This window comes from Calidris pugnax, unplaced genomic scaffold (genome assembly GCF_001431845.1).
Source record: "Calidris pugnax isolate Ruff unplaced genomic scaffold, ASM143184v1 scaffold108, whole genome shotgun sequence".
In the NCBI taxonomy this organism is placed as follows: Eukaryota; Metazoa; Chordata; class Aves; order Charadriiformes; family Scolopacidae; genus Calidris; species Calidris pugnax.
The window spans coordinates 339,186-353,381 of NW_015090845.1; the positions used below are offsets into that span (position 1 = coordinate 339,186).

Genomic DNA, 14,196 nt, shown 5'->3' on the forward strand with positions numbered 1-14,196 from the left:
GCGCGGCGCTGCGGGCCGGGTGCAGCGGCAAGATGGCGGGGCGGGTAAGTAGGGGGGGACGGGGACGGATCCTTCCCGCCCTGCCGCTACCTCCCCCCCTCCGCTTCTGCTCCTCGCTGGGCGCCGGGGCGGTTCGGTGGCTTCTCGCAGCCCCGCTGCCGGGGTGGTCGTTCAGCCCTGGGCGGATGAGGGGTCCCCTGGGGGCGCTTTGGAGCTGCGGTGACCTCCCCTCAGCGGTGGGGGGACTTCTGTGAGGCTGTGGGGACCCCTGAAGGTGCTGTGAGGGTGTGGGGACCCCCCTCAGCGGTGTGGGGACCCCTGAGGGTGCTGTGGTGGCCTCTGTCCCTATGGGGTAAAGTTTTAGGCCCCCCCCCCAGGGGTGTCGTGGGGCTGAGGTGGCCTCTTGGTGATTTATGGTGTGGGGCAGGATTGTGGGGTTCCCTCAGGAGCGCTGTGAGGCCAGGGTGACCCCTTTCCCCGTGGGTGTGAGGCAGGATTTAGGGTTCCCCAAGGGTGCTGTGAGGTTGGGGTGGCCCTGTGGGATGCAGGGCAGGATTTTAGGGTGCCCTAGGCCTGCTGTGAGGCTGGGGTCACCCCTCAGTGCTGCGGAGTGAGCTTCTAGGGCATCCTCAGGAGGATCATGAGGCTGGGGTGACCCTTTTCCCCATGGAGTGCGGGGCAGGATCCTGGGGTCCCCTAAGAGTGCGATGAAGCCCTGGTGATCTTTGGGTGCTGTTGGGATTTAGGGTCCCCTGAGGGTGCTGTGAGGCTGCAGCGGCCCCCAGGCCCTATGAGAAGCAGGGCAGGATTTTAGGGTGCCCTGGGGGTGCTGTGAGGCTGTGGTGACCCCAGTCCTTGTGGGTTGTGGGGCAGGGTACTCTAAGGATGCTGTGTGAGTGGGGTGACTCCTTGGTGCTCTGGGATGTGGGGCAGGATTGTGGGATCCCATGGGGCCTGCGGCAGGATTTTAGAGTCCCCTAAGGATGCTGTGAGGCCCTGGTGACCCCTTGGTGCAGTGGGATATGGGGCAGGTTTGTAGGGCTCTCTGAAGCCCTAGAGACTCCTCTGCCCTGTGGGCAGCAGCCAAGCACCGTGCTGTGGTGGGGGTCTAAATTGTGTTGTGTTAACACACACCTTAAGGGTTGTGCAGTGATTTTATTCCATTAGTTATTTGAAAAATAAAAAATGCCTTATCAGTGATTGCTTATATAACATCAGCAAGAGACCAGAACCGCCTCAAAATGTGAAGGAGCAGTTTTGTCTGTCAAATCACTTTTTGTAGTGCCTTGCACATCTCCTCTGTTTCCAGGTGTCCATCTCCAAGTGCTGCAGGATGCAGTTAGGATTGCTCTTTGCCATCAGCTCAGTCATGCTGTGCTGGATATTAGCCTGTGAAAGTCACGTTTTTCATTAATGCCTGCTTCGGCCTGAGATCTTCTGTCTTGGCCAAACAATTCAGTGAGATCTCACGGAATATATTTTTTTTCATAGTTTTTTTGTGCTGTGGTTTGTCTGGTGGATGCATCAGCAGATGGTGCAGTGGTGCGATGCAGAGCAGGGGAGGTTAGAGCAGTGGGGAGAAATTTGGCCCAGTGATAAGCTGTGCGTTGCATGTGAGCAGATCTACTCAAGTGCCACCTCTCAAATGTGGCTGATTAATTGAGGGGGGAAAAAAAAAATCATGTTTTGCATTCTCTCTCTTGTTAAGAGCTTTTCTTCTGTCCCTACTCCAGATATGTGGTCTCACTTTCTTCCTTCCACCTTGTTTCCTTCACCTCACCCTTTGCACCTGACCCAGGAGAAATCTCTGTGTTTTGACTAGCTTTTTTTTCTCTGCTTTTTGTTGCCAGAAGCAGGAGCCCAGTGCTTTCAGCAGTGCTGAGATCATTTTAGTGATAATGAACGTCGTTCTGAGACTCCTTGTAGCCTGAACCAGCCTGGCTGCAGTGCTCTTGTCCTACCCCCTGCTCATTGCTCCCCTGAGCTTCTCCAGCTTGCTAAGTCGACAGGGAAAACTATCTGTATAGTTTGATGAGTTAATTTTTGGCTGCCCTCGTGTACTGGGAAGGCTCAGGGAAGGGCCTCAGTGCTGGAGGTGATGACGGGGGTGTGAGGAGGAAGGAGAGGGATCAGCCCCAACTTTTTCCTGCTGCTGTGAGCTTTTGTGCTACTGAACACCTGAAAAAATGTGCCTTTATTTGGCCATCCTGGAAGCCTGGTGGAGGAAAGGGGGGATTTGTGCAAATTAAGAGAAAGATTGGAGCTTAATTGCCTTGTAATTTGAGTGGGTGGTGCTTTCTTTGGGTTACCAGGAAGCTTCCAGTGTTTTCATGATTTCTCTCCAAATACAATCACTGCAGAATTATCAGGTTCTTCAAGACTGCGAAGAGACTGCTTAAGAAAAGCCTTTAATACCATTTTCTGAGCTTGATCCAACCTTGCAGTTTGCTGTTCCTCTGGCTGCTCCCTCCAGCTGGCAGTGGGACAGTGGCAGCTCCGAGGAGGGAGCGAGGTCGGGGTGAGCAGGGAACAGCCCGCGCTGCGGCTGTGACACCGGATCCATTGTGATCCCCGTCTGTGTAACGCAGGAGCAGGAGGTGGGAGGATGGAGGTGTGTGATACTGCGGGGTACAACAGGTGGGCCTGAGCCTGGAACATTGATGCTGTTCTGCTGTCAGCGTTTTTAAGAGGTCCTTAACCTGGAGAATGGGTAGAGGAAGCTTCAAGTGACTATTTCTGGCCTGAAAACATGTCCTGCAATGCAATTTGGAGCTTAGCCTTTTTTATTAGACCCATGTGATTTGATTTGTGTGTGTATTCCCTTACAGAGGGAAATGAATGACTTTCCTGATGTAGGAGAGACAAAACCTTTAAACTAAACTGGTTGTGTTTTAAGTAATTAAGACAAATGATAAGCCAAATCTTATTAATTATCTAGTGCTGTTTCAGGTATATTATTTTCCTCCCTTATTTGTGCTGGATTTCCTCAGTCGCAAGGAAGAGACAGTGATTAAATTAGGTGATTGAGGTTTACAGGAAAAATAGTTTATGATGATTAGAAATAATGGCAGTTTCTGTTATACTTTATCCTCTCTCTCTGCGTGGTGATGGTTCAGCACGCAAACAGGGCTCTGGGTCTCACCAGGGCATCAGCCAGTGTCTGCTACGGAAGGAGGAATGGGCCAAGGCCGTGTCGCTGTGTCCGTGGTTGGTTGTGGGGCCCTTGAACCAAGGCTGGGCTCCTGGCAGCCAGCTGGGGCTGGCTGTGGCTTTGAAGATCATCAGGAACTGGTTCTCAAAGGGATGTAGGGATGTGCATTCAATGAAGATATGAGTAGATATTCAAAAACTGCAGGAATCGAAGAAAACTCCTGTTTTGTCTTTTAGCAGGGTATTCCTGACCTGAGGAACCTTAGGCCGAGCCTTGGACATTGTTGTTTCTCTGCAGACATTACTCAAAATCGGTCATCTTGGTAGACTGAGTTCCTCGTGTGTATATTTTCATAGGCATTTGGATCAGATGTTTGTCACCAGTATGATTCTCACTCTTGAGAGTGTTTTAAGGAACAGGTGCCATTCCAGAGTGGCTGCTATGTGACGTGCCATCCACACCTCAGGGAACAGTGTGGTAATTCTAATGGAAGGTTTCATGTGCAATTTTAAGAGAGAGAGATCTTAAAAGCATTATTAAAAAGCCTCCTGTTTTGGGTGTCTATTTTTGTCAGTCAGGTTGATGGTTGGACAAGATGATCTTTAAGGTCCCTTCCAACCTAGAAGATTCTGTGATTCTGTAGAAAGGCCAGAAGATTTCTCTGCCTTCTTCCACGCCGCTGATCCAGAACGATCTGTGTTTCTGCTTGTGCCTGTGCCAGATGGAAGAGCTGTGTGGGGAACTGGTGTAGGGATGAAGTGGGTCTGTGTGACTCAGCTGGTGGGAGGTTGGTCTGCTGGTCTGTTGGTCTGTCAGTCTGTCTGCACAGGGGAAGCCCTGCCTGTGGGTTTGGTAGCGTGGATGTTGGGGACAATCCCCTCTCAGAGACTGGTGCTTTCTTTAAGGAATATTAAAGTCTTATAATAGCTGCAACTTGTAGAACAGTTGACGATGATTAGAAATAATGGCTGGTTTATGTGGTATAAATGTTGTAACAGCCTTAATTTTTCTCTTGTTTGCTGTCTGGGACTCATTCAGCATGGGCCGTCAGCCCAGTGATAGGAGACACTCCCCTGTTTGCTTCTTGGAAGAAATTCCCATCTGTATGGGGTTGGAAGTGGTTTTGGTCTCACCCAGGTACCAGCAGATGTTGGTTACCTGTGGAATTGTGCTGTGGCTCCTCCAGAGGAGCCTGTGCCTGGAGCAGAAGGTGTGGGGCTGCTGAAACCGACTGTCAGGGTGGGAAGCCCAGCTGTAGTGGGAAGGGTGGTGAGGGACAGGCTGTCCCCTCCGTGCTTCATGGCACTGGAGATACCCAAAGGGGCTATAGGAGAGGTGAGGGAGGCCTTGATCAGGGAGGGGAGCTATAGGAGGAGGGCCTGTTTGCTTCTTGGAAAAAAATGCCCATCTGTATGGGGTTGGAAGTGGTTTTGGTCTCACTCGGGTACCAGCAGATGTTGGTTACCTGTGGAATTGTGCTGTGGCTCCTCCAGAGGAGCCTGTGCCTGGAGCAGAAGGTGTGGGGCTGCTGAAACCGACTGTCAGGGTGGGAAGCCCAGCTGTAGTGGGAAGGGTGGTGAGGGACAGGCTGTCCCCTCCGTGCTTCATGGCACTGGAGATACCCAAAGGGGCTATAGGAGAGGTGAGGGAGGCCTTGATCAGGGAGGGGAGCTATAGGAGGAGGGGGAAGGGTTGGACACTGAAAGGAGGGGATGGAGCTGAGCTGTGGGGAAGAACTTGTTTGGGGTGAGGGTGGTGAGAGCCTGGCCCAGGTTGGCCAGAGAAGCTGTGGCTGCCCCATCCCTGGAGGGGTTCAAGGGCAGGTTGGAGGGGGCTTGGAGCAACCTGGTGTGGTGGGAGGTGTCCCTGCCCAGGGCAGGGGGTGGCACTGGGGGGGCTTTAAGGTCCCTTCCAACCCAAACCATTCTATGACTCTGTAACTAATGTACACTCTCTTGTACTCCCTGCAGTCAGTCCCGGGGCAGTTTTAGGTTGGATAGTTTAATGGAAACTTTGAAATAGTGAGGGCTGTATTTTATGTTTGTTGGCTAAAGCTGTAAAGTCTGATTTCTGTTGACATATGGAACCAACCCTCATAGATCCAAGTGTCATCAAGCAACTAAAGAAATGTTTGTGAATCAACTTAGTTCCTTGTTGCAGAGGAACCTTGTGTGGTGCTGATCCTTCTACCATCACTTAGCTTTTTATAGTGTTTCCTAATACATACTATGAAGAATTAGGTTTTTAACAATGTTTCAGGGAAATGAGAGAACTAAATCTGAATCTCTATTTCTGAGCTGTCTCCTGCAATGGCATACCTGTCTTGGGAAATCACCACAAATGGACTTGTGTCCTTCTACAGGACTTCTGCAGTATAAAAACCCATGCTGAATTATTTAGAGTAAAATTCTGATGAGCATGTAACCATGTGAATGTTGTGGGCATGGGATGTCTGACCTTGTCATCTCTGATTAATTTGTTGCCTGCCTTAGTTCTGCAGAAGCAGAGTGTCCAAAGCTGGTACCTAAAAAGACAGCGCAACGGGGAGATGGCAGTGCTGCCGCTCCATCTCTGGTCCTGGGGGTGCTGGGATGTCACACCTCTTCTGATCGTGGACAGGCCAGAATGACTACATTTTGTTATAGATTTTTCTTAGTAGGAAAAATTTGTAAAAATCAATGAATCCTTTTGAGGATCATTTCAAATGTGAGTTTCTTAAATATTACCCTTTTTAAAAATTATTATTTCCATAGCACAGCTAGGTCTTCTCTCTTCCTGTCCTCTGTTCTGTGTCCTGTATCTTGGAGCTCAGAGGTCATTCAGGAGAAGACCCTTTGGTTTAAGAGGTGCCCTGCTATGAATTTGGAGGATGTTGTGGATTCAAGCAGAGCTGATTTTATGACAGAAAACCAGGTTTTGAAACTGAAACTAGTTGTACTTAGATTCTGCTAAATTGCCCATGAGGCAGGACATCCGTTCCAGTGGAATGATTTCTGTCTTTACATGAAAGTAAAGACATTTTTGTTGACCTCCAGGAATTGGAGAGTTGTGTTGGAGCAGACCTGGGAACAGAAAAATTCAACAAGGAACACAGTTGCTACAATTAATGGCAAAGTTTTCAGCACAGTATCCTGTTACTCCGCGTTTGAGCCAATTGATGACACTACTGCTCGTTAAGTCAAGGCTGAATATATAGTTCTCCAGGCGCTCCCTTGCCCTGCCCCTGTGCTGGTCTGTCCTTTCTTGTGTATGTCAGATGCTCAGTTCAGGAAGGTCAAATGTTTGCAGAATAAAAAGATTTAATACTTTTCTCTAAGGTCCAGGGATGCAATAAAGCAGCGACCTTCTATCAAGAAATGTGGAGTAATTGTTGCCCTAGAGCTGTGTCAAGCTACGTGCTTTTTGTGTAGAAAATGCAGAAATACTCCCAAGTTGTCCCATCTTAGAGACAAACTGCTTACAATGGGGTAGCGTTTGGTACCTGACTCGGTGTCCTGGAGAAGTTTGGTGTCAGACACAGCCTGTCGGGGGGGGTGAGTTGCAAATCTGCAGGGAGAGCAGCATCTTGGGCTTTCACAAGGGAAATTCCAAGTTGAAGGGGATATTTTTAGTCTTGTCCCTATTGTTATTGGGTGACTTTTCAAATAAATGGGAAGAAATTTGCATCCCTGAGGTGTCCTCGCAGCTGGTGTGTCCAGCCCCTGTGACTCGCCTCCTCAGCTGACGTCTCGGACGTGGTTGTGTGATGTTTCATTCCTTTAAGCATTTTTATAAAAGGTTTCGATCAAGCACCACAAGCAGCAATTCCCTGTAATTAAATTGTTGATCACCTTGGCTCGCAAAAGAAATGTGAGGCAACATCCACTCCAAAAATGGATGTGTTAATTACAAATGCACATGTTCTGGGTTGTTATTGCTTAATGGGAAGGTGGAGTTGATGTATGTGCTGAACTGTCAGGAAGCAGGTTCCAGGTTATGTGGCACAGAGACAGGTACACAGGGGTACACAGGGACATTCTCTGAAATCACTGATCATATTGCAGAATGATTTGGGGTTGGAAGGGACCTCTGGAGACCATCCACTCCAACCCCTGGCCAGAGCAGGGCCACCCAGAGCAGGTCCCACAAGAACGTGTCCAGGTGGGTTGGAATGTCTCCAGAGAAGGAGACTCCACCACCTCCCTGGGCAGCCTCTGCCAGGGCTCTGCCACCCTCACAGCAAAGAAGTTCCTCCTCATGTTGAGGTGGAACTTCTTGCATTCAAGTTTGTGCCCATTTCCTCTTGTCCTGTCCCTGGGCACCACTGAAAAAAGCCTGGCCCCATCCTCCTGACACCCACCCTTGAAGTATTTAGAGGTGTTGATCACATACACCCTCAGTCTTGTCTTCTCCAGACTAAAAAGCCCCAAGTCCCTCAGCCTCTCCTCGTAAGGGAGATGCTCCAGGCCCCTCATCATCTTGGTAGCCCTGTGAACTGCTCTGGAGAGTAGTGTCTTTGGGCAGAGCAGCCTGTGTAATTAGATCATGGATCTGTGTGATACTAGTAGCTTGTGGAAGTTCTCCTTTGGCACACTTGTTTCTCCTGCTCTTTTAGATCAGGGGAACCGTTCCCTCTTGGAACTCTAAATTGTATTTCCAATAGCTGCAAAAGAATGGAAAGTGCAGCCAGATTCCCAAAGCTGGGTAGGTGGTACCTGCCCCGGGAAGGGGTGTCGGGGTCACAGCCCGCCATGGCACAGCAGGATTCCTTTGGCTGCAAACTCTGCAAACAGAGGGCGAGGAGCAGTCACCGCCCTCAAAATCAATAACCTCTAATTGCTGAGACGGGCACTTCCGGGCTAATAAAGTGGCTGTGGTGTGCTCAGACAGAAGCCATTTCTACATTACTGCCCAGGGCCCTGGAGGGAGTGCTATTAGATAAGGAAAATGGAACATATGTGAAGTGTATATTGTATATAGAATCACAGAATCTTCTAGGTTGGAAGGGACCTCAAAGATCATCTTGTCCAACCGTCAACCTAACTGACAAAAATAGACACCCACACAACAAACAAGGAGCACCATCACTAAACCAGACCTCCCAGCCCTACATCAACCCGTCTTTTGAACACCTCCAGGGATGGGGCCTCAACCACCTCCCTGGGCAGCCCATTCCAATGGCTGAGAACCCTTTCAGTGAAAAAATTTCTCCTAATATCCAGCCTGAACCTCCCCTGGCGCAACTTGAGGCCATTTCCTCTTGTCCTGTCGCCTGGGACTTGAGAAAAGAGACCGACCCCCATCTCTCTACACCCTCCTTTCAGGGAGTTGGAGAGAGCAAGAAGGTCTCCCCTCAGCCTCCTCTTCTCCAGGCTGAACACCCCCAGCTCCCTCAGCCTCTCCTCATAAGACTTATTCTCCAGACCCCTCACCAGCTTTGTTGCCCTTCTCTGGACCCGCTCCAGCACCTCAATGTCTTTTTTATGGTAGGGGGCCCAAAACTGGACCCAGTACTCAAGGTGAGGCCTCACCAGTGCCCAGTACAGGGGGACATAGATATAGAGAGCTGCTGGTGAAGAGTAGGTGTCTGTATTGCTGACCGTTGGGCTTGGCCTCCTCTGCCTGTGCAGGTGAACTGTTATCAGAAGAGAAGGAGAAAGTTACTGGTGGTTGAGGCATAGAATCATAGAATTGTCTGGGTTGGAAGGGAACTTTAAGATCATCGAGTCCAACCATCAACCCAACTCTGATGAAAACCATCACTAACCCACGTCACTGAGCACGATGTCAACCCGTCCTTTAAATCCCTCCAGGCTTGGAACAATGTGGGGAAAAACGTTCCCTGGTCCTGTTCCGGCCCTGGGTGATAGAGGGGGTGGTGATGCCACCTCTTCCCTCGCCCGTATTTTAAGCTGTCTGGGTGTCTGTGTGAGCTGGGGGGGGTGTGTGGGGGCTGAGCCAGCGCAGGGAGGGGACTCATGGCCCTGGGGTGCAGGAAGGAGGGTGGCATCTCGTCCCTCAGCCTGTCTGGACTCTGCTGAGGCTGCCCTGGTGGTGGCTGGTTTGGAGTTCCCTGCCTTTGACAAAAATTTGAATGTTAATTCTGAGATTTTAAACTTTCCTAATGTGTTCCTCTTTTAATAACAGAAGAAAATGGGAATTTACGAGCTTATTATGGAAAGAGAATGCAGCTCCTTCCGGATGAGAATAAAAGCTCCCAGCAAAGTAACCTAGAGGTCAGATGGAGCAGATGGAAGGGCTGGTCCTGAGCAGCCAGACAGGGCTGCTTGTCCCTGGGGCACAGTGAGCTTTTCCTGCTGGGCACAGCAGGGCTCTCTGAGGGACTGCAGACCTGGAAAGGAGACCTGTCTTGTCAAGCCTGCTGTGCCAAAACGTTATTTGTAGGTGTTTGATCTCTCCTTGGAGCTGCAGAGCTCTGGAGGCTTTGTTCAAGTATTTCTTCTTGAGGTGTCCAGAAAAACCTTCTGCAAACTTCCTTAACTTCCTTTTTCTCTCTCTTCTTTTTTTGTTAACTTTAGAAACGCAGCCTTTAGGACATCTCCTTGTGCTGAGTCTGGTCCCTGCTGTAGGCATCAAGTTGTCATTCCTTTCATAAATATTACTGAATGCCTCCTTTAAAGGAGTTTTGGTTTTGTCTTCACTGCTTCCCACTATCAGCTATTGCAGGCTTCCTCTTCCGGGCAGGAACCCTTTCTCCTCTCTAATCAGTAGCTGTGATAGTGTTGCTATTGTTTTATACTAATTTCTCCTGTCCTTTAGCGTGGAGTTGTTTTTCTCTCTGTTTTCAGCTCTATGGTGTGTGTGTATGGAGAGAGACAGCAGTCATAACCTCCTCGGGCTTTCCTTGCTGGGAGAGCTTGATGTGTCTCCTCCCAGGCTGTTGCTGACCCAGCTCTGCTCCAGCTCCTCATTCTGTGTGCCAGGGCTGATGTTTGCCATCCGTGGGCAGCTGCCTCCTGGTGTTTGCCCTTTCAGTGTTCATCTCAGGTTCTGCTGTCACTTGGTCCATTGGATTTTATATTGGGCGATGTTTCAGGCACGTCTGCTTTCCATCAGGAGCAGACCCCTGGGTAGTGCAGGGTCTACACATCATCATCTCAGTTCCCTGTTTATCTTCAGAGCTCCTTTAATCTCATAATTCTTCCTTTCACTTAAAACTTAATTTTATTTGCAGACTTCTAGTGGTGAATGGGTGTTTGGCTTCCAACACCTTTGGGTTGGCCGTGCTGCCACGCAGCCACTGGGCAGGGACACGTCTCCTCGCTCCCTAGGAAATTGGGACCACGCTTCCTGCCCGAGGGTATCTCCTGCGCAGGCTCCTCGCTGCCCTCTCTCTGGGTGGGGAAGCCCTGGGCTCAGAGGCACCGCGGTGCCCGAGAGCTGCTCCAGTTGAGGGTTTTGGGGTGGGGATCCCCAGTTTTGCACAGCTGCAGTGGGCTCCTCAGGGGAAACTGAGATTTGGAAGACCCAAAGTTGTCGTGTTTCCTACCGCTTGTCTGCCCGTGCCGTGGTGCCCAAGAGCTGCTCCAGTTGAGGGTTTTGGGGTGGGGATCCCCAGTTTTGCACAGCTGCAGTGGGCTCCTCAGGGGAAACTGAGATTTGGAAGACCCAAAGTTGTCGTGTTTCCTACCGCTTGTCTGCCAACATCGGTGTGACAGACATCATATGGCTGTACTACACCTGTATCACAGAACCACAGCATGTTAGAGTTGGAAGGGACCTTAGAGATCATCGAGTTCCAGCCCCCCTGCCCTGGGCAGGGACACCTCCCACCACACCAGGTTGTTCCAAGCCCCCTCCAACCTGCCCTTGAACCCCTCCAGGGATGGGGCAGCCACAGCTTCTCGGGGCAACCTGTTCCAGTGCCTCACCACCCTCACAGGAAAGAATTTCTTTCTGGGATCTAATCTCAATCTCCCCTCTTCCATATTAAAACCATTACCCCTTGTCCTGTCACTGCACTTGCTGATAAAGAGTCCCTCCCCAGCTCTCCTGGAGCTCCCTTCAGATATTGGAAGGGGCTCTAAGGTCTCCCTGGAGCCTTCTCTTCCCCAGGCTGAACAACCCCAGCTCTCTCAGTCTGTCTCCATAGGGGAGGTGCTCCATCCCTCTGATCATCTTCATGCCCCTCTGCTGGACCTGTTCCAGACGGTCCATGTCCTTCCTGTGCTGAGGACTCCAGAGCTGGACACAGAGCTCCAGGTGGGGTCTCACAGGCGCAGAGCAGAGGGGCAGAATCCCCCCCACAACCTGCTGGCCACGCTTCTCTTGATGCAGCCCAGGATGGGGTTGGCTTTCTGGGCTCCCAGTGCCCACTGCCAGCTCCTGTTAAGCTTCTCACTCACCAACACCCCCAAGTCCTTCTCCTCAGGGCTCCTTTCTGATACCTCATCCCCTGTTCTGTACTGATGGTGAGGATTGTTCCGGCCCAGGGGCAGACCCTGCACTTGCTCTTGTTGAACCTCATGAGGTTCACCTGGGCCCACCTCTCCAGCCTGTCCAGGTCCCTCAGGATGACATCCCATCCCTGTATGGGTATATTTATGTCTAAGAAAATTTTAAACACATAGCAGTTTAACTATTTGTTTTATACAACCCTGTAGAAACAGTGGACAGAAACAAAACCCACCTCGGCTTTAGAAGCTGTTTCATAATCTGTTGGGTAGGATTAGGAAATTAAAGGAGCTAAGCTTGTTCAAATGAAGAGCATCTCTGCCTTAGCGTGTAATATTCTAGCTCTTCCCTTCAGCAGCAGCAGGTGACAGGCAGTGGTGTGCTGCTGGGATCTACCACCAGCTTCTCTCTGTGGGCTCTGAGTAATGGGAAGCATGTTTTTCTTCAGTTTCCTCTCTCAGCAGCCTTAACGAGTCACAAATATTAACTATATTTTTGTACTATGTGCTGCCCACGCAACAACGTAATGCACTATGTGTAATATTCCAGAGATTTTATTATTCATTCTTTTTCCCAGTCATATTTTACACCAGCACTTCTCTGGTTTTGCTTCAGGTGCTTGTTTTGAAATTCAGAAGGAGAAAAGGTGTGTTTTAGGTATCTGTGCAAATATCCAAATAACTTAGTCTTGCTTTCTGGGCTGAGCTCTCCTGAAACACAAGCATAATTCAGTTTCATATTTTTGTGGAGGGAAACTGGAATCCATGCAAATTTGGAAAAAAAAAAGTATCTCTGAAAGATGCGATGTTCTGGTGGGTGTTTCTGTTATGAAGCTGTTTGTTCTTTGGGGCAGCTTTTATTTGCAAAAGTAAAATATGTCAGTGTCAGTGATCCTCCTGGCGCTGGGTTTAGCATCAGCTTGGTGGCAGAAGAGTAGAGACAACGTTACTGCTTTGTCAGAAATCCAAAGGTGAGGTCCTTCACAGTTGTCTTTCAGCATGAGATTTATGGGTACGTCGTGTCATCTCCTTTTCTTTTGGTGAACAGAAGGAGAATTGGAGTAGACATGTGCGTAGACATGGATTTAGGAGCAGATGCTGCATCACTGATGGTGGATGCCTCTCGCTGAGATGAAGACACTGTCTCATACGTGGAGTCACCTCCCCTAGAACTTTGCTGTCTTTGGAGACTCTTCCTTGCATCAACCAGAACAGTAACTGGAGGCAGGGGAGACTTGGTTTGCTACTTTAAGTCTAATCATAGAATGGTTTGGGTGGGAAGGGACCTTAAAGCCCCCCCAGTGCCACCCCCTGCCCTGGGCAGGGACCCCTCCCACCACACCAGGTTGCTCCAAGCCCCCTCCAACCTGCCCTTGACCCCCTCCAGGGATGGGGCAGCCACAGCTTCTCTGGCCAACCTGGGCCAGGCTCTCACCGCCCTCACACCAAACAAGTTCTTCCCCACAGCTCAGCTCCATCTCCCCTCTTGCAGGGTCAAACCCTTCCCCCTCCTCCTAGGGCTCCCCTCCCTCATCCAGAGTCCCTCCCCATCTCTCCTGGAGCCCCTTGAGGGACTGGAAGGGGCTCCAAGGTCTCCCCGGAGCCTTCTCTTCTCCAGGCTGAACCCCCCAACTCTCTCAGCCCCCCCTCCCAGCAGAGGGGCTCCAGCCCTCCCAGCATCTCCGGGGCCTCCTCTGGCCCCGCTCCAACAGCTCCATGTCCTTCTGCTGGTGGTGGCCCCTGAGCTGGAGGCAGCACTGGGAGGGGGAGGTCTCAGGACATATATAATGAGTCTCTGCTGTGGTGACGGCTGTAACTGCAAGCTGTGAAGATGGATCTGGGTCACCTTCAGAGCAGTTCTGACGGCGGTGTCACTGCAGCAGATGGCATTCACTGTCGCTGCAGGATCTGCTGGAGTGGTTTGCTGGAGCTGGGCTTTCCGTTGCCCGGCCCGGTTCTGTAAATATACTTGAAGGATTCTTACAAATGCTCTTAAGGGTTTTGCTTCCCCTGTTCCTGACACATGGTCAGTGGTGGGTGATGGAGAGGGTTCCCAGAGTCCTTGTAGCGGTGTCCTGGGAAGCTGGACCCCAAAGTGCAAGAGGTTGGAGTGTTCCTTGGCAGTACCACCTGGTAGTGCTCTGGTAGCCCCTGTTATGGCTTTGGGCTGCTGTGGTTATGCCAGAAAAACTTCCTCGGGAGGAGCCAGTGCCCACGTCCTGGCTGTGACAGCACAAGGGGATCCACGAGGAGATCCCCGTGAGCCGTCGTGCTGGGGATGTGGGCGCTGGGTGAGGGAGGGCAAGAGGAAGCACCTGCAGTTCACTAGAACACGTTCCTCCTTGTCTGGGTGGTTTCCAGTTTCATCATCATCTCTTAAACGACCAGATTTCCTCGAATTGTCCTTTGTGCCCTCATGGAAACTTGCACCCGCTGAGTGACGCCTGTTTCTTCGTGCCCGAGCTGTATTGGTGTGTGAAACACTCGTGTGTGTTGGTGATGTATCACGGTTCTGCAGGATGGTCTTGGAGCTTGAGGAGGGCAAATACTGGGGAGCTGAGAGCACAGCACGGGCTGGGTCTGGGACATCGGGCATTGCCAAGGGAGACGTGGGCTTCTGCCAGATTCCCCAGCACAGAGCCTGCCAGGCTA

At 50.8% G+C, this 14,196-nt stretch overlaps 1 protein-coding gene across 1 annotated transcript in view; it reads left to right on the forward strand.

Moving 5' to 3' along the window:
- Positions 1-6: 6 nt before the first annotated feature.
- The window catches only part of LOC106888434 (vesicle-fusing ATPase), a 64,014-nt gene continuing 49,824 nt past the window's right edge, over positions 7-14,196 (forward strand). The window contains exon 1 of the mRNA XM_014942672.1: positions 7-44. Coding sequence (XP_014798158.1) covers positions 33-44 — 12 coding nt within the window. The 5' untranslated portion in view covers positions 7-32. The remainder of the gene's footprint in view (positions 45-14,196) is intronic.